The sequence below is a fragment of the Sphaeramia orbicularis genome, chromosome 14, assembly GCF_902148855.1.
Source record: "Sphaeramia orbicularis chromosome 14, fSphaOr1.1, whole genome shotgun sequence".
NCBI classification, from domain to species: Eukaryota; Metazoa; Chordata; class Actinopteri; order Kurtiformes; family Apogonidae; genus Sphaeramia; species Sphaeramia orbicularis.
In genome coordinates this window covers 35,131,033-35,153,623 of record NC_043970.1, presented here as the reverse complement: position 1 = coordinate 35,153,623, position 22,591 = coordinate 35,131,033, and the positions used below count along the sequence as shown (strand labels likewise).

At 37.1% G+C, this 22,591-nt stretch overlaps 1 protein-coding gene across 6 annotated transcripts in view; it reads right to left on the bottom strand.

The window, feature by feature from the left end:
- LOC115433266 (actin-binding LIM protein 3-like) overlaps window positions 1-17,759 on the bottom strand; it is a 66,462-nt gene extending 48,703 nt beyond the window's left edge. For all 6 annotated transcript variants that reach the window (XM_030154580.1, XM_030154581.1, XM_030154582.1 and 3 more), the window contains exons 1-2: window positions 17,307-17,759; window positions 11,577-11,741 (exon numbers count right to left, since the gene is read on the bottom strand). In XM_030154580.1, coding sequence (XP_030010440.1) covers window positions 11,577-11,741; window positions 17,307-17,328 — 187 coding nt within the window. In that variant the 5' untranslated portion in view covers window positions 17,329-17,759. The remainder of the gene's footprint in view (window positions 1-11,576; window positions 11,742-17,306) is intronic.
- Window positions 17,760-22,591: the final 4,832 nt, after the last annotated feature.

The window sequence follows — 22,591 nt, the reverse complement described above, 5'->3', positions numbered from 1 at the left end:
ACAGCTTGGTCCAAAAAAAAAGAAAAAAAATGTTTAATTCTCTGCATTTCCCCAATTATTCAAATAACCATGTAAGAATGATGAAGTTGAATTAACCTAAATGCCAAATAATTTAGCAGATCTAATTCAATTTGTGGCTTTTGTACCTTTGCACAATAAACAAGTGAACACTGTAATGCCGAAATGTCATAAGTTGTTATCTTTCACTTAGTAACTCACTGCTGCACATTCTGTACGAGTTGAAAGTAAGATGATGTGGTTTAAAAAGCAGTTAGCTGTTCTATGTACATTTTTGGACCTATAGTGTTAAGTATTCACCTGTGAGTTTGAGACGAGGAACTGCATTAAGTTGAAGATTTTATTTTGCAGATTTACAATGTAATTATGCTGAAAATGTCAGTGCAGTGAACCCCCAGAATCTAAATGAATATGTGCCTGTCTGTAACCATACATTACTCCTCTGTCACATGACATTTCAGTCTTTCAGGGACAGCAGGGGCAAATCTTCTGCCTTCTACTTGAACTTGCTGACTGAAGCTTAATGCTCAGATAGTCGGAGACTCGTCATTCATTTGATTCCCAGCCAGATGTGTCATCTGAGACCTTTTGACCCAATCCTGACCTCACCTGTTGTCCCTAACTCTGATGGTTTTCTAGATTTAGTCTGTAAATCTGCTGAATCCCCACTAATTTAATGATTTGCCTTATTTCAGCAAAGCTCTGACAATGAAAACTCAACCATGATTATAATACATCATAAAACAGTTGAAAGACTGTGTAAAGGTTTCTCAAAAGGCTTTTTATTACCTCCGCCAAGTGTAACGGTGGAGGTTATGTTTTCATCGGGGTCTGTCTGTCTGTCTGTGTGCAAGATAACTCAAAAAGTTATGAATGGATTTGGATGAAATTTTCAGGAAATGTTGGTGCGAGCACAAGGAACAAATGATTAAATTTTGGTGGTGATTGGGGGGGACAACTGATTTGCCTTGGCGGAGATCTGCGCTCTTCGAGTGCTTTTCTAGATTTCTTAATATGATCTCCAGTAACGCATTTATCACATACTGTAGATTTTATTGCAGTCAACTTCCTCTACATCAGAAGTGCTGGCAGTCGCTTATCAGAGAGAGTAAAAGCATTTCACCACCATCTACAGAATAGTCCACACAGTGTTCACTCCTTTTACCATGAAGTGCTGCAAGACTACTTCTACTCAGCTGTCAGCAGTTGGGATGACCCAGGAAACCCTGCAGCAGCCTGAGCAGTGACCTGTGACTTTTCACATTCTCACGCCACACAAATAAAAATCGGCTGTGGATTTCCATCATGTTATCCTCTTTCCTTGCAGATGCTTAAAAAGACGCTACCAGAACTGATGTGAGTTCACATATTACATTCATACACTTCAGATCAGCAGTCGTTTGCAATAATTCAGTCCTTAGTTAACTAATAACATCATTAATTGCTGCCAGAATCTTTCAAAATGTGATCAGCTCCATCTGTGCTTTTCAGGCTGATATCAAAATGTTTGTGAATAAGATTTAGTACATAGCCTATGTAACTAATCTGGAGACACTGATGAAACACAAAATGAGAGGGACAGGTTGATCTACTGATGGTGCCTGATTGCTCATCATCATCATCATCACTGCGTTACCTGTCCATCCTAATGGAAGGAGCCATCATCTGTAGCTCCTCCTTTCCTTTTCATGCAGCTTTAAACCACGCAAACTAAGAAATTAAAGGACATAGAGTGTTGTATATTGTGCAGATGGTAACACATATCGGGGCTAATCTGTGTTTTATCATACTGAGCTACACAAATAATGCTGACTCATTTAGCTATCAGAAAATAAAGCCTTTTGGTAATCAAGCTGCATTGGTCGAATTCACAACATAAAGAAAACTTTGTTTCTTGTCATACTGATTGTCAGTACCATTGCATCCTGGGTAATGTTTATGTTTACGTTTATATTAATGTCTATTTTCATTCATTTTCATCTCTTTTTTTTGTAGTTTTTAAAGGGCAGCATTGCTGAAGTTTGGAGACCACAGAGGACATTCAAAAGGTTTTCCACAAACTTCAGCTGTCAGAAAGTGCATACTTCTTTCATAAGATTATATCCATGTACATGAGATGGACAGATTATTTTTGTGCTGAACATAAAATGTATGAGCTGCTTGAAAGTTAAATACGGTTCATGAAAGGAGGGAAAACAAAGTGAATAAAGCAAAAGACATTAACATTCACAAGCAAACTATACTGTAAATGGAATTCTACCCATGGTGTTCAAAACAAAAACACCTCTAATGTAATGCTTTTATATCTCTTTTATTGTAGCAGTTTAAAAAGCATTTTTATAAACTTTTATTACCACACCAACTTTCTAAACTGAAAAAAGAAGCAGCTTTTTGAGATTTAGAAATCAAGACCCACAGAATGAACACAAATAAATAAAATCTATCTATCTATCTATCTATCTATCTATCTATCTATCTATCTATCTATCTATCTATCTATCTATCTATCTATCTATCTATCTATCTATCTATCTATCTATCTATCTATCTATCTATCTATCTATCCTCCTCGCCCCATCAGTTTGTTTCCTCATCAGCGTCCTACTCTCCCTGTCACCTGATCATCACATCGTCAAGGACACTAAAGTATTTAAATATTTTATTCTACATCCGTTAACAGTGATTTGTGGCCTATTAGATTAGAGTGCTGGAGGTATGGACAAACATGGACAAACACACACACACAATTGGCAGAAAGACAGCAGATAATGATTTCTTTGTTTACTGCCTGAAGCAGAAACAAAGGGTCGAGGGAATGAAAGAATAACGCAAAGGAAAGATAGATTCAAGAAAAAGGGATGTAAATGAAGATGGATGAAAGAGGCAAGAAACTAAAAAACATATCCTCGAGGCCTGAATCACATGTTGACCATCTCATCTTTCTGATTTCGTTTTCAGATACAAGTCGCAGGCACCCAAGAATGCACACACAGATACAGATAAAAATGCTCATACAAACACATTTAAAGTACACAAGCACATTCACACATAGAGGACAAAAGAGACAAAAGAGTGCTTCACAACGGAGCTGATTTGGTGGTTAGTGCTTTATAGTGTGTCCTTGAAACCTCTCCAACGAAGGAGCAGGCCATCCGTGACTGTCTGAATAGCTGAGCCTCCACTGCTGATAAAATACACTAGATATTGCTTGTAGTATGCTTAACTTATAAAACATAAACTTGTTTTATAGTAAAGTGGGTCTGGCAGGGCAGTAAGCTTTGTGAAGAATGCAAGGCACCTGTGATCCATACAGATTAGCTGGATGCACTAGACAGCTAGAGTTTGTTTTACTGAATATATCAATGGAAAAACGCTTCAGAATTGACATTAAACTTGTACACTGTTTGTGAATGGAGGGACTGTGACGTCACATATTGGTTTCTGAACTGCTGTTATGAAGCCAGTAGTTTTCAATTTTGGGAATATCAGCTTCTTTTGGATATGGAAGTGACCGTATTTGGACAATGGGGCAGATATGCACAGGTGGGAGGGGTCAAAGCTCTGTACGAGGGGTCATGTGTCAGCTAATGTTAAACGCTAGCTTACTGACTTGGTGAAACTGTAAACATCATCAAGCATTGTGTAATGAAGCCATTGTAGAGCCTCGTTAGTGGAACCTATTAACCTGTTTAACCCTGACCATATTTTCAGGGGAAAAACACCTAAAAAGACATACCCAAAGTAAATGAAGAATTACTTCACAATAATAAGGTTCATATGGATGTTCTTGGTGTCTATGGACATTTAGAGACCACACAGAATCTATTCCCATTGTCTAAAATATTGTATCTATTCTTATGCCTGAGTAAACTGTAACAAACTAAAAGAGAAATAAGAATTTTTTATCCTCACCTGTTTTTTATCGGCTGGATTGACAATGATATGCATAAATTAATTGTTCATGTCGGAGATTTTTAATAATAATAATATTTCACCCCACAAAGATTAAAAATCATGTTTGAACATTAACATTTGCACTAAAATACACTTTTGATGTACTTTTATTAACATTAGGGTCTAAACTTTGAGCAAAAGTTGAAAAAAAACATCCATTGTCCTGATTTATTATATTTTTATAGTAGATGAATATTAATATAATTTTTTCGGCCCGCGGGTGGGCCGATAGGGCAACTAGAGTCTAGCTGTTGGTCAGGAAATTAATTTTAATAAATGGGTGCTTCTATGAAACAGGACATGGGCGCTAAAAATTCAAACCAGATGTAGACGAATGTTATGAAGCAAGTTTGGAAGCACTTTGGGTCTATTTTAACAATAAATATTTACTGTGATAAAAGAGAAACTATTTTTCAGATAAAACAACATTTTTATATTATTTTTTATTCAAGAATCCATATGTAACACGGTAAAAAGGACACGAAAATTACATGCTACTATTTTTTTGAATATCTGTTTTTTTCTCTCGCAGGTACATTTTGGGAATTGAACCAGTTATGCAAGGCAGAGTGTTTCACAAAAATGGCCGCTGTTGCAAAATCACTCACCATTTATTTGTGTTTAAATGGGCAGGTTCCACATGTAACGCAAAAGAACACGATGGGTTGCACACAAAACCTGGAATGAGACTGCCGATTCATGAAAAAAATGCATGTGTGGATTAGAAAAAACACTAGAATCGTCAAATTTAACACAGTGTCTTTATTTATAGCGCTATGTAAGACCATTTCAAGTGATGTTTAAGATCAAATGCTCTGACACCTATGTAGCGTTTCCTGTCCCAATTTTGATCCTATTTTTGGCCCAATATTTTATTAAAAAAAAAAATGCATTCATTTTGGGAAGGCTCAAAGCAAGAATATAATTTTTTTTGTATTTATCTGTAGTCGGCATTGGTTGCATCCTGGGGGGAAATATGTCTACATTTCTCTTTTATTATTGGGTCTAAAAAGCCGGCAAAGTGCCAGGTACCAAAATGAACCCAGTTTCACAGAAGCACCCAAATATAAATATAAATCATTAGAACACTTATTAGATGGTCCAAATAAATCCAGGATCAATACTAGTTAAAAACAAATATTGACTAAGTATCGTTTAAGTGAACTTCAGTTAAAGTCTATGGGAGCCAACCCCAGTCAGTTATCAGTGATATTACAAGTGATAGTGATATTAAATATTAGTGATATTAAAGACAGTTTCACATGGGTTTAATTTAGGGGCTGAGGTCCTTGCCCCTTGATCTAAATAGAGATTAATCCAATGCATCCTTTCCAAGAAAATGTCTTATTATTGAGATGTGAGCGAAACGCAAACAATAACACTGACACTGATAGGGTTTTCTTATACATGAGGTAAAAACGCACTCCCCTCTCATCAATTTCTGTCAAAGAATAAGTTTTTCCCAACAACTACAGAGCAGAAGAGCATTTTCATCTACACACTGTGACTAGACATGGAGAGAAGAAAGGAGAGGTGAAACGGTAGTCGAGGGAGAGATTAGAGGAAGTTGAAGAGAGAGAGAGGGTGTCACATGTGAGGAGAGAGGGAAGCAGACAAAAAACGAGGCGATGGGGATGTGGAGGAAGAGAGGGGAAGAGACAGAGGGACCCAGGGGAGGTATCAATGAGACTATTGATCTGTCCATCCAGCACACGTCCGCCGGCCTGTCACTGTCTTCCCTCATCAACTCACATCATCAACACGGGATGGATTTCCTCTCTTTAGCTCCCTCGTATTTACGTAAGGCTGATCAAAATGGATGGAAAGGGAAAGGACAGAGGAGGACGTAGACAAATGTTGACGGAGGTGCAAAAGTCCATAATACTCCAACACTAACAATCCTCAGGGTAAAAAGTGCCACGGTGTAATTTTAGATATACCATGTGCATTATTGGAAAAGAGTAGTTAAACATTTGTCATTCATTTGGAGGATTTAGGACCACATATTTTTATACCCAGAAGGGCATGGAGATAAAAACTGACATAATTAACTTCGAAATGAGGACAATTTTATGAAAGTGTTTTATGTTATATAATATAATGAGACATTTTACTGGAGCAGAAGGATATTTGCAGGGTTGCAGTTTTTCGGTGATTGGGCTTGAAAACTTTTTTTTTTAGATCAGTTTGTTCTAATGGCTCTGATAAGCTTTAATAAAAGGTTTATGGGTTCAAAATGAAGTGAAAATATGCAAAAGAGAATATCGTTCAGTTAGATGTAAAAGTCTTGCAACTATAAATACTGACATGTTGATAATTATGACAGACTTTGCATCTGGAAACCACGTGAGATGTTTGAATGTATTAATTTAATTCAGTTGCTTTATTTGGTATTGGTTTATTGTTCTTATTTGTTGTTGTTTTTAGTTGTACAGCTTTGTATGCTTTTAATCTATTGTTGTATTTTATTCTTTTATTCAGGTTTTATCTATTCTTCTGTATTTTTATTTATTTATTTATTTTTAATCTAGTCTTGTATTTTTGGTTCTTATTTATTTTTCTGAACAGCACTTTGGTTGACTGTGGTTGTTTTAAAGTGCTTTACAAATAAAGTTGGATTGGATTGGTTATTAGCAAACCAGACAACTAAATCCATCATTTTGTAAAGTGTCTGTAACACTTAGCTACAGGTTATATCATTCCAAGTTATTAAAATACATCTGCTTTCTGTGGTTTCTTATAAATGTTACTCAACAACATTTATTTGTACATCTGTTGAGGACCAGTGCTGCAGAGATGACATATTTGTACAGGTCAAATATTTGGATCGCTCTGATTCCCAGATAACAGAAGAAGCTTTTACTACTTAGATGTTTTGTTGATGAAGTGTAACTACAATCTCCAATCCGGTAAAACAACACACTATGGCCCTGGGACTTTAGTGTCACCACCACTAAGCTTCCAGATTGTAAACTGATTTCTTCTACAAAAACATTTTCTCTAGAAATAACCTAATCTAGCAAGTGAGTAGAACAGTTTCAGAGTAGAATAGATTAAAATACAGTGAGGTGTAATGGTGGACCAGGGGATAAATCCAGATTTGGTATGATGGCATTTAAAGTCCCTCCTCTTTTAGCTAATTGTTAGCAAATGTCATCTGAAGGCAAGTAAACCTGTAAGTTTAAGTGGAGATTTCACTGGCTTTATAAAATGCCATTGTGTTAAGCACTAGAGTTCGACCATTATGGGTTTTCTAAGGCCGATGTCAATGTTTTAAAATTTGGTCAGCTGATGGCCGACATCTACAGTTGATTTTTGAGCCCGATATTTAAGGCAGATTTTTTTTTTTGACCTCCTAAGACCCAGAAAATGTCAGCAAAGTACAAGCTTTTTTGTTTTTTATTAAATAAGTGCCTATATTGGAAACATCATGATGCAACAGTTTTTTCAGATGCAGTTTTAAAAATTTTTATGGAATGTCCTTTGTGGTGGACAGTTTTCTTTTCTTTTTGTTTGTATAAAGTTGTGAAACTCTTGTCCACAAATGTGGACACTGGGTCTTAGGAGTTTAAAGCAAATTGAAAATAGAATACAATAGAAACACAGAGATAATTAAGATTTTTATGCAGCAATATAAATTAAATTATTAATACATGTACACACACTATTCTATTAACATTTATGGCACTTCAAGTGCTGCCCACACAGGTGCCTGATCAAATATCACATAACATTTTTAGTACTGATCAAATATCAGCTTTCAAAAAAAAAAAATTAATGCTAATGGCCGATATTGAAAAAAATCAATACATCAGCCCAATATATCGGTCTACCTCTATTAAGCACAGACTTTATTTCAGGCATTGAACCTAAAGACCCATCCAAAAAATAAAACCTGTTGACTTTGTGACAAGGGAACCAGTAGTGTGAAATGTAAACTCATTTAAAGGTTTTGGAACTCATTTCCACAACTCAAGATTCAAGATTCACTTTATTGTCATTCAAACACAATATCAACACGGATACAGTGCAGAATGAAATCACGTTTCATCGTCTTTTGTCATAGACATAAGAAATATAAAACTCCATTTCATTGCATGGATTCATGGCAGTAAAGAGAACTAACTGAAAAATGATTGGTTTAACGGTGGTAAAGCACCTCTATGGTTGCTGATGGTAACACCAAAACACAATTTTTAGGTTCTCAGTTTTTTGTTGTTTTTTTTCAGAAAATCTGTCTCCAAAACCAAAATAGTGTGTGATGACAGGGGTCGTCACACACTAACAGGAAATTCAAATAAAATCTCTGAAACAAGAAAGTAACAGAGAGAGGGAGAAGGAGGAGGAGATAATGAGCCGAGGAGGAAAAAAAAAAAAAATAGATGACTGTGTACTAAAAGCTGACAATTTGATTCTTAGCCACTTCATCAGCTGATGTCCTTTCAACCCACAGTCCATTAGCTAAAAGTCATTAAGCTTACTCTGCAAGATCAATCCAACACGGTAACAAATACTTTAATATCAAACACAGAACATTTCCGTCAATAAGTATAGGTTGTGTTCTCAACAGTCAATCAAAGGAGTTAGATCTACTCAGGTTATTTTTAAGATCTGCACTCAACAACTGAGAAAAAAAAATCATGTTATAAATCAGAAAGCCTCCTTTTGGTGCTTTGTGCCTGGGTGTGTTCAGACAACGTTACTAGAAGATCAAACAGAGAAAACAGTGCCGTCTTCCAGCGCGCTTTGGGACTATGTGGGTCCCGGCTTGTGAAAGGAGGTTAGCTGGTTGGAGTCTGACTACGGTCTGAAAAGCTGCTGACAGCACTGCTAGGCTAGCTGCTGACTCCAGACCTCTATTTGTGCTTTCTGTCCCACCTGCTCACTGGTGGAGCTCAGACATGCACACACACACACACATGCAGCAGAGACACAAGTACTCAGACTGAGCATGAAAACACACATGAAAAGACAACATGCAGAGATATGAAAAGCAGAATTTATGAGACATGGAGAGAGAAAACAAGTAGTCGCTCAACTCTCAGACTCTGTTTGCATGTTTTCAGTGTTTATGTGTGGCTATGTACTAACCACATCTTAGAGGCCAAAAGCATAGGATCTAATTTACAGATTTTTACCTGTAATGTACTAATTTATGATTCCAACTGTAACAAATGTCTCGGGTCATACAGATTCCACACAGACTGAATCCACTGTCAGGTTTTTTACATGAGAATATACAACACCTTCTCTCAAACTAAAGCAGATACAGTTAGTCAGCTGATAATTGGTTCACTTGAGCTGTCAATCATAAATGCAAAACATTGACCAATTCCAATTTTCCCATCCATCCATTTTCTGAACTGTTTAATCCTTTTGAGCAGGAGTGTCTAATCCTGGTCCTCGAGATTTACTATCCTTAATGTTTTAGATGTTTCCCTCTTCCAGCACACATGACAGTCGTTATCAGGCTTCTGCAGAGCTTGATGATTGGCTTATCATTGGAATCAGGTGTGTTGGAAGAGGGATACATCTAAAACATGCAGGATAATAGCTCTCAAGGACCAGGATTGGACATTCCTGCTCTTGAGGGTCTGGGAGGGTGTTGCAGTTCAATTCCAACTTTTCAAATGTAAATATCTATGGCTTTGTGATTGCCTCTGGTCAGACAGAAGTAAATTGACACTTTTTTTCTTGCATCTATAGATTAACCGAGTCAGCAAATTTGCTAATTAGGCCATGACATTATTTACTGTGTTCAGGTCCACTTGTGTTCATTATATCTATTCATTATTCTTCAATTCTGTGTCCCTGGGTCCATAAAACACATACAATTGTCATTCTACCACTTTACATTTGATGATAAAGAGCAGAGGAGGGAGATGAAGACTGAGAAAAAACAAAGTCTGGTGAGAGCCAACGCTCACACTTTATCCAACGAACATTAGTTTCCAAATGCATCTGCCAAAGCGGATCCTTATGGACTCCCCTGTTATCGAAAAAGCTTTATTGAGGTGTCTCACAAAGGACTGATATTCGTTTGTCAGTCCTTTATCTGAGCTTTCCAGTTCAGGGGAAGGTAAATAAAGCAACAATTTGAGTCAGTGTATACCCCTGTAAGACTCCAGTCTTGTCTGTTTCATTGTAAATGAAAATATAATTAAACCGAAGCTTAATCATGTGTATCACTGTTTTCTGACGTCCCTAAATATTCTCCCTGTGTTTATGATGATGCTAAATCTTGTGGTTCAGCAGAGTGGATTTCTTAGCTGTAATGGGAATATGGTGCTTTTTACCTTTGGTTTTGATAATACGAAACAACATATGTTTTTGGGCCATTGTTTGGCAACGTGACATTGTTTGCCCTCATCAAAGAGGTCATCTGATTATTATAAAACCAATAGAGTTCACAGAATAGTTGATTATTCATAGAATTGAGCCTCTTTTCTCATAGGACTCCATTTACACAGATCAGACTCTGGTCTCCCTTCAAAGACCTCAAGGCCATCACATGATTAAACCAAGAGATTGGAATATTGTGTCTTTAGTCGATACATGTTTGACAGCTGAGAATGAATTGAACTGATCCACTGCTGTAAATGTAAATGTAAAGCTTCAATGTCATTTTAGACCAATGTCAGTATAATTGTACGCAACATTCTGACTATTTTCATGGTTTTATTCAGTAATAACTCCACTGCATCCATCTCTAAAATATGTCTCTACGGATCACAATCTACCAGAGGTAAAACGCTGACTATAGAAAATTACACTAATCACTCTGAGTTAAATGAATGAATTTAGCTCCTTCTGAACCCTATCTGGTGCCTCATTAAAGAAAGAAGTCAGAGTAAATATGTATACAGGCTCCACTGTGGTTGACAGTTTGGATGCGGAAATGAGTTTTATGGCACCATGACGTCAGACTTAACAAGCGGATAATTGGAAAGTACACCAATAGATCAACTCATAATGAAAACAGCCATTAACTTTCATATGAAGCTAATATATGACATTTACTGCCTCATATCAAGACTGATGTTACCAGACATGTCATCTATCAGGCATGCATACATGCTCTGGATACATCAGATACATGGGATTATACTTGCATGTTAATGTATGGCTTTTTTTTTTTTTTTTTTTTTTTTGCAATTTTTAGGTTTCATTTATAGCTTGCACATAATTTTTTTCATATATAATATTATGTAAAACTTCTCCTACTTAACAGACTTTTTACATTAGGGATATTTCATGTCATCTTAGTTTAGTGTACCTTCTACTGAAAGATGCTTCTGTGCCTTATTATGTAACAGCAACATTTTGTGACGAACTTATACTGGAGTCATGCTTCAGGTTTTAATTCAGTGAAGACAGACATTATCACTGATTCAATTGTGGTGGTTCCTTCTTGTCTGAGTGCTGGTAATTATTTAATATTTAATTATGCAAATAGATGTGGGAGGACTCCACACATGCATTAGTTCAGTGTTGAAAAATAGAGGCTTTTTTATGAGTGTGGGAGAGGAAAAGTGAAACGGATGCAATAGGGTTAGGGTTTAGAAGCATGTTTGTGTGTGTGTAGGTGTGTGGCAGGTGTTTACCTTGGCAAGTGAAGCAGTGAACGTGGAAATGTGTGTTCTTAACGCGAACCACCTCACCACGACACACCTCCCTACAGCGCTCGCACACAATGGGAGAATTTCCACGGCTGGTGAGAGGAGAGCTGCTGTTGTTGTTTTCTCCATAAAGACCCGACTGGAACTGAACTGGAGGAGAGGAGAGGAGAGGAGAGGAGAGGAGAGGAGAGGAGAGGAGAGGAGAGGAGAGGAGAGGAGAGGAGAGGAGAGGAGAGGAGAGGAGAGGAGAGGAGAGGAGAGGAGAGGAGAGGAGAGGAGAGGAGAGGAGAGGAGAGGAGAGGAGAGGATCAAAAACATGTCAAGTGTCAATTTTAGGCTTTTCCGTTGACTTTCTTTCTGATCAAAGTACTAGAACAATGTGGAACGACTGCCAAAAAAGATATAAATCCAAAGCATCCTTTCCAAGAAAATGTCTTATTACTGAGACATGAGTGAAACACAAACGTGAAAAGATAACACTGACACCGATAGGGTTTTTTTACACATGAGGTAAAAACATCAGCTCTATCTCTCTTGGTCAACTGGCAGCATTTGAAGGATTATCGTATAGACCACAGGTGTCAAACATGCGGCCCGGGGGCCAAATCCGGCCCACCAAAGGGTCCAGTCCGGCCCTTGGGATGAATTTGTGAAATGCAAAAATTACACTAAAATATAAACAATCCTTTTAGTTCAGGTTCCACATTCAGACCAATTCAATCTCAAGTGGGCAGGACCACTAAAATATGATCACAACATATAAATAATGACAACTCCAAATTTTTCTCTTTGTAAATGTAAATATTTTCATGTTTTTACACTAAAACAAAGTATAATTTCGCAAAAATGTGAATAACCTAAACAAATATGAACAACCTGAAATGTCCTAAGAGAAATGAGTACAATTTTAACAAGATTCTGCCTGTTACTGAATATTTTGTGTATTTGTAAGTTATAATGTACATGTGTAAATGATAAACTGAGGCATAATATTGTTAAAATTACACTTATTTTTTTCAGTTTGTTCATGTTATTCACATCATTTGAAAGGATAGTTTGTAGATGTAAACCTTTTCATATTGTAAATTTACTTTTTTTGTTCTGAAACGTCGAGAAAATTTTGGAGTTGACATTATTTCTATATTATTGTGTCATTATTTTACTGGTTCGGCCCACTTCAGATCAAATTTAGCTGAATGCGGCCCCTGAACTAAAAGGAGTTTGACACCCCTGATACAGACTGTTAAATAGAGTAGATGATTACAACGACAATGGGCCCGCTACTTTTCCTCCACAGGTCAATGACGTATCCGGCTCAAGAATTTGAACTGGACTTAGTGATAAGTAACAACTGCTATAACCATGTATATGTGTATTGTCGACATCGTCTTTATTGTTTTATGTTTTGTCTTATTTGAGATTGTCCACGTCTTCAGTGCACCTGCATTGATAACTGGCTTAAGGTGTGGAAATGTATATTTTGTATGGCCGTTTTTTTCCTTTAATAAAAGAAAAAACTTAATATTATTCAAGTCATAAAAAAACATCAGCTCATCACTTGGCCTAATGTGATTTTCATAAATCAATAAAATAGATTAAGGCTTTAGATGACACTTTCATAATGTCACATTAACATTACGGCAACTGACTGAAAAGCATGAAAATAAGAAAAATCAATGAAATAGGCTAAAAACAACAAATACAATAAAATATAACCACATGCTATGTACTCAGGGTTAGAGGAGATGATGACCTTAACGAGTGATTTTGAAGTGATGGCTCCTAGAAAGTCTGTCTATATTTACAATTTTCTTTATTCCTTTTTTCCTGATTGTGTTCCTGATCTAACCCCCATTACTCAAGTTATGACAGTCAGAAAAGACACCAAACTCAGAATGGCGTTGCATATTAAAATGTGTCATACAGGCAGAGCATTCCAGCCACAAACAGACACTAGCAGAGACAGGGGGCTGTTTCAGGATTACACCTCTTTCATCCTCACTTATGAAACTGGTCAAATCCTTCTTAGTGACACAAGCCCTTTCTTTACACTGTGTGACACATGCACACATGTCATGTTCCCGTGTATTTAGAGGACAATCCATTGACTTGGATTCATCTGAATGAAGACTTCCCCTAATCTACTATAACCGTAACCTAAGAACAGCTGTTAATCCTTCAACTCTAATGATTTATGGTATCAGGGTGTGAATGCTGCCCCATATGTGAGCAGAGTTCTCATAAGAGACCATGTCCATAGATTTACATCCCTATACTGTTGGAAATAAAGGGCCACACACACACAGCTCTGTCTGTGTCCAGTTGGTTTAACTAGACAAAGTGTCAGTGGACTGAATAGACTTCACAATCTGGAATGACAGTGTATTTGATCCATATTGATTGGGATTTTTATGTACTTGGCTGTACTGCACTTATGCCGTTATGAAACGGTCTGAGCAACAATTATTACTGCACTCTGCTCCATTTGAGTTCTTTACAGTTAAAGCAGTAGGAGGTGAAAATCAGGGAAAGAAAATGGCAGAATTTGGAAATGAAAAACATTTTTGTAGCTCTCTCCTATCAGTCCGAGTCAAAAAAAGTAATATAAATAAAGAGGATCTGGCTTCATTTCACATCACTATGGAAACCTGAAGCCAAAATATGAGCACTGCAGTGTTTCTTCTGTGACAAGATACAGATGTAAGCAGTGGAGTTATGATGGAATTCAAACTAATCAATAATTAAAGCTGTCAGTCACATATTTAATCCATCTAGCCCTATGAAAACACCTGTGACTGTCTATCTATGCTAAAAATCTACCCACAAACAGAGTCTGGGAACATGCACAAGTCCTCTTTCCTCTCAGACCACTAGAATTAAAATACACTAAAAGGTAATTATGGAATTTTTGCCCAGTGATGGCAAAAAAAATAAAAATCACACACTGAAGCTTTAATGATGCTGTACCCTACTGTATTATGCAATCACAACAGACACAACACAACCTGCCATCAGGTTAAGCCGATGACAACAGGAGAGAGAGACAGAGGAGGAGTTGTGGATCTATAAATGTGTTTGCAAGGAAAAAAAAAAAAAGGTAAAACTGGGACAAAAATGTCCCTAACAAATTGTATCATCAGTGTGTGTGTGTGTGTGTGTGTGTGTGTGTGTGTATGTGTGTGTGTGTGTGTGTGTGTGTACACGATACAAGCTGGCATTGCTTCTGTAGCCAGATGGTAGCACAAGGACTGGAACCACAGACATAGAAAGATCTGAGCCACCTGTGTGTGTGTGTGTGTGTGTGTGTGCGTGCGTGTGTGTGTGTGAGAGAGAGAGAGAGAGAGAGAGAGAGAGAGAGAGAGAGAGAGAGAGAGAGAGAGAGAGAGAGAGAGAGAGAAAGGCTGTAAGTATTGTTTTATTGTCCTGATCTGGAATTTATAAACAGTACATGTATTGTATGTAATGTATTATGTTGCATGTGCATTTATTAACTTGATTTCACTGAAACTTCCAGTGTACATCCTCTAAGATCACAACTTACTGGAGTGATTTACACAACAAATACAGATACAGATGATGGAATTGGACCAATAATCAAACTGGGCTTCTCATTGGTTAAAATGTACACCAAGCTACCAGCACTAGCCAGTTCATTCTGTTACTGACAGCACTAGTCTGTGATCATGTTTATAGTGCTATTGTTGTACATTTTAAATTATTTTGTGTGTTCTGTATTTGAAGTGAACAGTTGAACCTAAGACACTGTTCTATTTAAACACTCTTGGGCTCCATATCTTTTGGGTATTTTTAAGAATAAGATGGAGCTGCAGTTACACAACAAAAGCAAACTGCAAAAGAAGAATATAAGTGGTAGAAGAAGAATGTACTTTTTTAGTCATCTGTAGATGACATGTAAGACTATATCATGCTTAATTTTGATTAAACTTCAGGGAAATGATGCAGCTGATTGTGTTCACCAATGACAGCACAACATTATTTGTATATCCTATTGTGATAATTTTCCTTAGTTTTTTAACAGCAATAACATAATTTTCATATTACAATAAATATTGTTGTAATGTAAATTTACTGTGTCTTAAGGGTTTCATTGGAATGCATTCTCAGCTAAAATGCTTGCAAATTGTTTCAGTGAAGTTTTACTGAATATTGCAACTGCAAAATATTTCAATGTTATAATAGTGAATGTTCTGTCTCTAGATTTCTGAAATATTCTGCTCTTTGGCAAGTGTTTATCATGTTCAGATGATGAGCAAGTGTAAACTGCTATTGTGTTAAATAAGAAGTCTGATTGCACTCATTTTCTTGACTTTGAAATGAATAAAATAAGTATGAAAACATAAAATCCGTGACTATGGTTTGTGCTTGTCTTGATACATAATGTTTTGCCTTTTCACTGTGTTTCTGTGTTGTTGTGGTTCTGTATATTGCATTGTTTTTGTCTCATTATGTGTTTTATGAGTGTTTTAAAACCACAAATATCCATCAGGTTCCATCATTGTTCCATCAGGACCATAAACCAATGGCAGTCATCTTGATAATTATTAATATCGACCGATATGAATGTGTTTACTGTGGCAAACATTTCATGACATTTGAAGTTGTCCCACGGTGAGAAGACCAAACATTTCAGATATCACTCAGTGATGTTACTGTATCACTCAGAAAATAACCCTGATTCAAGGCTGGGGAAAACATTTCTTCTGCACATATTTATTGACTTGTGACCTTGCAGAGAAACAGCCTGGATAAAAAAACTAATACAGTCATCCAAAAGTTAATCCCCTTCCTTTCTGTTGGAGATTTTGGGGGTTACACCAGCTCAGCCAGGGCCCCTCTGCTACAGTGAAACTTAGCCCCTCAGAGCCCCGCAGAGCCCCTCAGAGCCATACAGAGCTTATATAGGTATAAACCTGAAGGGCTGCTATGGAGCTTAAAATGCTGGTAAGTGTTACACTGGAAAGCAGCGTGTCAGTCATGCAGAGGTTTCATTTTGCTTCTTAGGAGCCTTTTTTAAAATAGATTTTGGGATTTGGCAGTTCCACATTAATAACTACCAGTCTCATGTATTTCTAAGTGTAGATAGATGGTGGTACATTTTAATATGTGACCAGCACAATGAAAATCAAATGGAGGAGTGGTGGGCTTCCTTTCTTCTCCCAAAAATAGCTCAGTAGTTGTCAGGCTTTTCTTGCCGCTGACTGTTTCTTATTGTAAAAGAGTATTGAGCATCTGATGATGAGCAAAATTCAGCCACTTGGAATCAATAATCTGAGGAACAATTTTATATATTGTTTAAAATGATTGCATCCTGTAGAGAGAGAAACCCCTGCTTCAGAACCTCACAAATCTATGTTTATCCATATATTACGCACTGCTTACTATCAGCAGGACTGGCCATACTAAAACTACTGTGGCAAAGGCTGACTGACTCCACTGGCAGTTATTAAAAAGCTGGTGAAGGCTGTCAGCTATTCAGGGCACAATAACACCCTTTGTTTCAACACCTTTACTGACAGACAGGTAGCTAATGGCTTGATGAAACAGAGTGTCAATAAATGAGTCAGTGATCAATAACCACACTGAAGGATGTTTATGTCTACTTCAGTTTAGAGCCTCTCTGAAGACTTTATATCGATTAGAAACAACACACACCTCATACGACCACACAAACATGCTCCAAAGCCATTCACTTACCATTTGTGGGTCCACTCATCATGTATGGATTTTAAAAACTTCACTTCCGACAGCTGATTGTCGTCCTGGGTCCAGCTGTCCGGGGTCTGAATCAGTTCATGTAAGCTTCCACAGCAGGGGGAGAAAAGCTCCAAATATAACCAAAGACTCCTGTCAACTCTCTGGATCCCAGTCCGACTTAAAACTCTCCCTCCCTCTCTGTGTCTCAGTCTGGATGGGGCTTTCCCTGCTCCGAGAGCGGATTACGGCCAACCGGCAGACTGCCTCTCCACCCTGCGTAAAGGCAGAAAACGGGCTTAAATCGAAACTGACGGCACCGACATCCCTGTTCTCATCACGCCTTCAGCTCCTGCCCGTCCCACCCTCCGACACCCCTGCGTTTCTTTGTTTCGGTGCAGGAGCGCCCATCTCTGTCCCACTGAACGTGCGCTCCTGCGGACGCATGCATGCGCTCCGGTACTCCGGTAGCCCAGATGGAGGCTGAGATGCTGCTGCTGCTGAGTTAGAGGGAGATTTCACAGACCCACGGCTGACTTTGGCCACGGGGATGCTTGTAACGGTCCGAGAGCGCCGAATAGCGTCTCAGAACCGAATTACACTACAAACAAAAAGTTAAGGATATTTCTTTTTTTTTTTTTTTTTTTTTTTTTTTGTCTTTTTTTGTTGTTGGGTCAAAACACGGCATTGGAAATCTCTCAGAAGGGACGTTTTAGAGACAATCTGACAGATTAGTGTTGCTAAATGACCCACATTTTTACTTTTAACCCTTTCATGCATAATGGTCACTACAGTGGACAGCTATTCTCCAGCTGTTCTCTTGTATATTCATGGGTTTGGTTGTTTTAGTTCCATATCAGCCGACACAGTGGACGCTTATGCATCATCCCATACACTGTAATTCATACCATTACTGTAACTTTGCTGTTCTTGACAAACCTGATCTGCAGTAACATGTTTCAGTGTAAATCAACTGTTATTTGTTAGGGAAAAAAAGTTTGGGGTTTTTTTTTGTTTGTTTGGTTTTTTTTTTGCACATTATGTCCATGAAAAGAGTAATAATTAGCATTAGAATATGTTAAAATGTGAGATTAAAATGTGAAATGTCAGATTTTATTTCATTGTTTTAAAATCAATTTGATACTTTATTTGTATTTGCCAGTCAATGTAAATATACTATTATCGTTATTTAAATGTACAAGGTGGCTAGCACCTTTCTCATCAATCTAGCACAAAATCATAAAATCTATAAGCAGAATATTGATCCATTCCTTTGGGTTTGCATGGTTTGTGGTATTGAAGTGGTGGGGCCCAAAGTGATTTTTTTTTTTTTTTTTTCATAGGGCCCCAAATCCCTGGTAGCAGTGCACCCATGGGTAACAGTGTTGATTATATTGTGGCCAGCCCTGTGATGAAGGGGTCCAGCACCCCCCACAATAGTCTACAGGATTGTCCCCTGGCTATGTTCTGTTCTGTTCATGTTGTTATACTAATATATTGTACTGTATTCTTTATGTTTCTATTGTATTCTGTATAGCAAAAAAATAAATAAATATGTAAAAAAAAAAAAAAAAAAAACTCTGGAGGATTAAGCAGTTCAGAAAATGGATGGATGGATGGATGGATGGATGGATGGATGGATGGATGGATGGATGGATGGATGGATATTGCAGGTCACCATAAGCAGTAAGTTAAGTTAGAAGTTAATGTGTTGGAAGCATCAAACTTTCTCAGCGGAGTTGAGATGGTGGAAATGTAACATTGTTCTCCTGGAGACCACTCCCTTCAGGTTTTTCCTTTCATTTGTCACTAAACAGACATACTGATAATCAGTATTGTGCAAGTTACTTCCAAACTGTAATACATTACAAATTACTTGTTGTTCAATAGTAATCTCTTACTTTACAATTATAATATTACTGTCTCAGAATTGTAATGTGATACATGACTCCTGTATTACTTTCGAGTTACATCCAGATTGTAGGCATAAATGACACGTGTGCAGTAGAACCCCCCCACCCCCCAAAGTCAAATAATAAGACATATGCATAAATTTGCGCCCCAAAGTACATATGGACGGATAGCTCAGTAAGTAACGCTGTTCGAATCCCAGCAGGAACACTTGAATGTTTGAATTGTAATGCGTTACATGACACCTGTGTTACTTCTGAGTTACATACAGACCCTCGTCATAAATGGCGCATGCGCAGTAGATAAAAACTTCTAAATAGTCATAGAAACGTTAGCTTACCTTGTCATTGCTCATCACAGGGATCATGCTAATGCTAACTAGCTTCTCATATTAGGGTTAGGGTTAATAATGAGCATACATCCATGTGGCCAGTGGACTGTCTTCTGCCATCTTCACCCACTGGCTGAACACCAACAGGAAATAGAACTTTCCTGCCGAATTTTAGATTCTTTAATGTGTCTCGGTGTTGCTGTTTTGTTTTCTCAATTTGAGCATTTAAATTATGGGTGAAAAGTGTGTTGTAAAGCAAGCGCTATTGAACATGTACCAAGGAAAATATTACTCAAAATTGATTAGTAATGCTTTACACTACTGCATTACAGCAAATAGTAATGTGGTACTGTAATGCATTACTTTTGTAACGCGTTACTTCCAACACTGTCATTGATAATGACTCATTAGATCACAGGTGTCAAACATGCGGCCCGGGGGCCAAAACCAGCCCGCCAAAGGTTCCAAACCGGCCCCTGGGATGAATTGCAAAGTGCAAGTTAGGGCATCAAACTCAAAAATAATATCATAATAACCTATAAATAATGACAACACCATTTTTTCCCTTTGATTTAGTGCATAAAACATTAAATTATGAAAATGTTTACATTTACAAGCTATCCTTTAACAATAAAACGTCAATGACCTGAACAAATATGAACAACCTAAAATGTCTAAAGAAAATTAAGTGCAATTTTAACAATATTCTGCCTGTTACGACATGTTTTGTGCCTTTGTAGATCTGATCTGTATTGCACATGTATAAATGATAAGTCGAGGCATAATATTGATAAAATTGTGCATATATTTCTTAACAAATTGCATTTTTTTCAGGTTATTCACATCCTTTTTATTTGGATAGTTTGTAAATGTATATATTGGCACAACTGAATGTTATTTTTTGCACTAAAACTATTTGGAGTTATCATTATTTATTGGCTATCATGCTATTAGTTTAGTGATCCGGCCCACTTCAGATTAAATTGGGCTAAATTTGGCCCCTAGAGAAAATGAGTTTGACACCCCTGCATTATATCAACTAGTGGTTACAGCAGCAAATGTAGCTACAGGGAGGCTCCAAAAGGTGGCAGTGTAAGTTAGGATGTGAAAATATGTCAACTCAGTGTTACATTATTATACTGCAAACTCTATCCTTTTTTGTGGTTCAGGTTAACCCATAAAGACTAAAAACATCTACTGATATAAAATGTTTAATACCTGTTGATCTACTAATCCTATCAATACATGTAAATAATTAGTGTAAAATACAGTTTGTTATCTCTTCGTGGTCATCAGATCTGACCCATTTGGACATTCAGAGGCTCCGTTGTGAATGTGGAAACATCATCATCTTCTACAACATTGATTCACCATTAAAACTCATGGAGATGGATAAATGACAGTGGATGGAGACTCTTATTTTATGTTCAGTTAATGATATTTGATTGAAAAAGTTACTTTTTCTTCAGTTTTCTGTTTTGATATAATCTCCTTTGAATTAAATGAGTTTTCATGAAGACCAAAATTGAATATTGGTAATTAAATATAGGAAAATTCATAATTTACAGTGAAAAATGCAAAATATAAAGGATAGTACTATAATAAACAGTGATAAATCCTTTATGAAAGGTTAAATGGAGAGAAAAATTCATATGATATCTGCCATAAAAGTAGTGCTGGGTCTTTATGGGTTAAAAATTGATTTTGACCATTCAGAAATTTTATAGACAGAAAAATCTCCTTCTCTTCTCTTCTCTTCTCTTCTCTTCTCTTCTCTTCTCTTCTCTTCTCTTCTCTTCTCTTCTCTTCTCTTCTCTTCTCTTCTCTTCTCTTCTCTTCTCTTCTCTTCTCTTCTCTTCTCTTCTCTTCTCTTTGATTTATCTTCCCTCGTACACAACAGCACTCAAGCACACACTTAAAAAACACATGTTTATACAGTTACCTTTCAGTCTGTCCTGGCTGACTTCCCTGTAATTCAAAACAATGTGCAGGATACTTCCTGCAAACACTGGCAAACCAGACACTTCCTAATACCTCCTACTGATGCTGCAACACAAGACAGAAAACATTTGAAACAAAGAAACAAACTCTAGACAGATCCTCTGTTAGGGCATATTTAATACTTAAATTAACGTGGAAGTTTTTAGGATCCATAAGCAAGACAGTGAATCACATAAAATACAGTTCATAGTCGCTGTGCTGTCATTTTTTAGAGGTTTGATTCCATCAAAAACATCAAAAAGCTGAATGTTCAATGCCCTCCTGCTTGTTGTTCAGTATCCTTCAGGTTTGGGTGAAGTCAAAAGTGGTCAGATCAACAAACTATTATCTGGATAACACATCCAGCCTCTGCATCTACTGGGAACTTCAGGTGTGATTAATGTCCCATTGTCAAGTCGAACCGCCCACTTACAAGTAATTGTGAAGTTCCTTTAGAAGAACCCTGTCTGGCGGCTGTGATGTGTTCTACACTTCACTTTATGTTTGTGCAGACAGATTAAACACATGTTATGGAGACCCACATATACTTTTGGAGACAAAATACAGGTCCCCTTAAAGTAAATCATCCAATTTCATTGTTAAAGCTTGTTATAAGGTAGGATAAATACAGGGTGGTTAAGGTTAAGATTAAAGTAAATCCCTACATAGAGAATGTAAGTCATTGCAAAGTGACTGTAACAATACTGACTGTGTTTCTGTTTCTGTTGAAGACAATAATAACAGTAATATTACACAGATAATCCTTTTTAAACAAAGTCATATTTGGCACTATTACTGTGCATCCTTCACAGCCCAAAGGTATGTGTCTTAATCCAACAATATAGTAACCTATTCCCCAAATATATATTTATAAAGCCAGGCTGAAGACATTTCTCTTTTCATTTGTTATAAGTCTGCTGGTATGCATGTTTGGGGTACTCCTAATCATAAACTTAATCATAGTTTTGTATTTTGATCTTCTATTGTTTAAGCATTTTGTTTTCAATTCCTTCTGGATGTTCTTTCCATTTAGGCAAACTATATTAAATTGGCTCTTTGAATGATA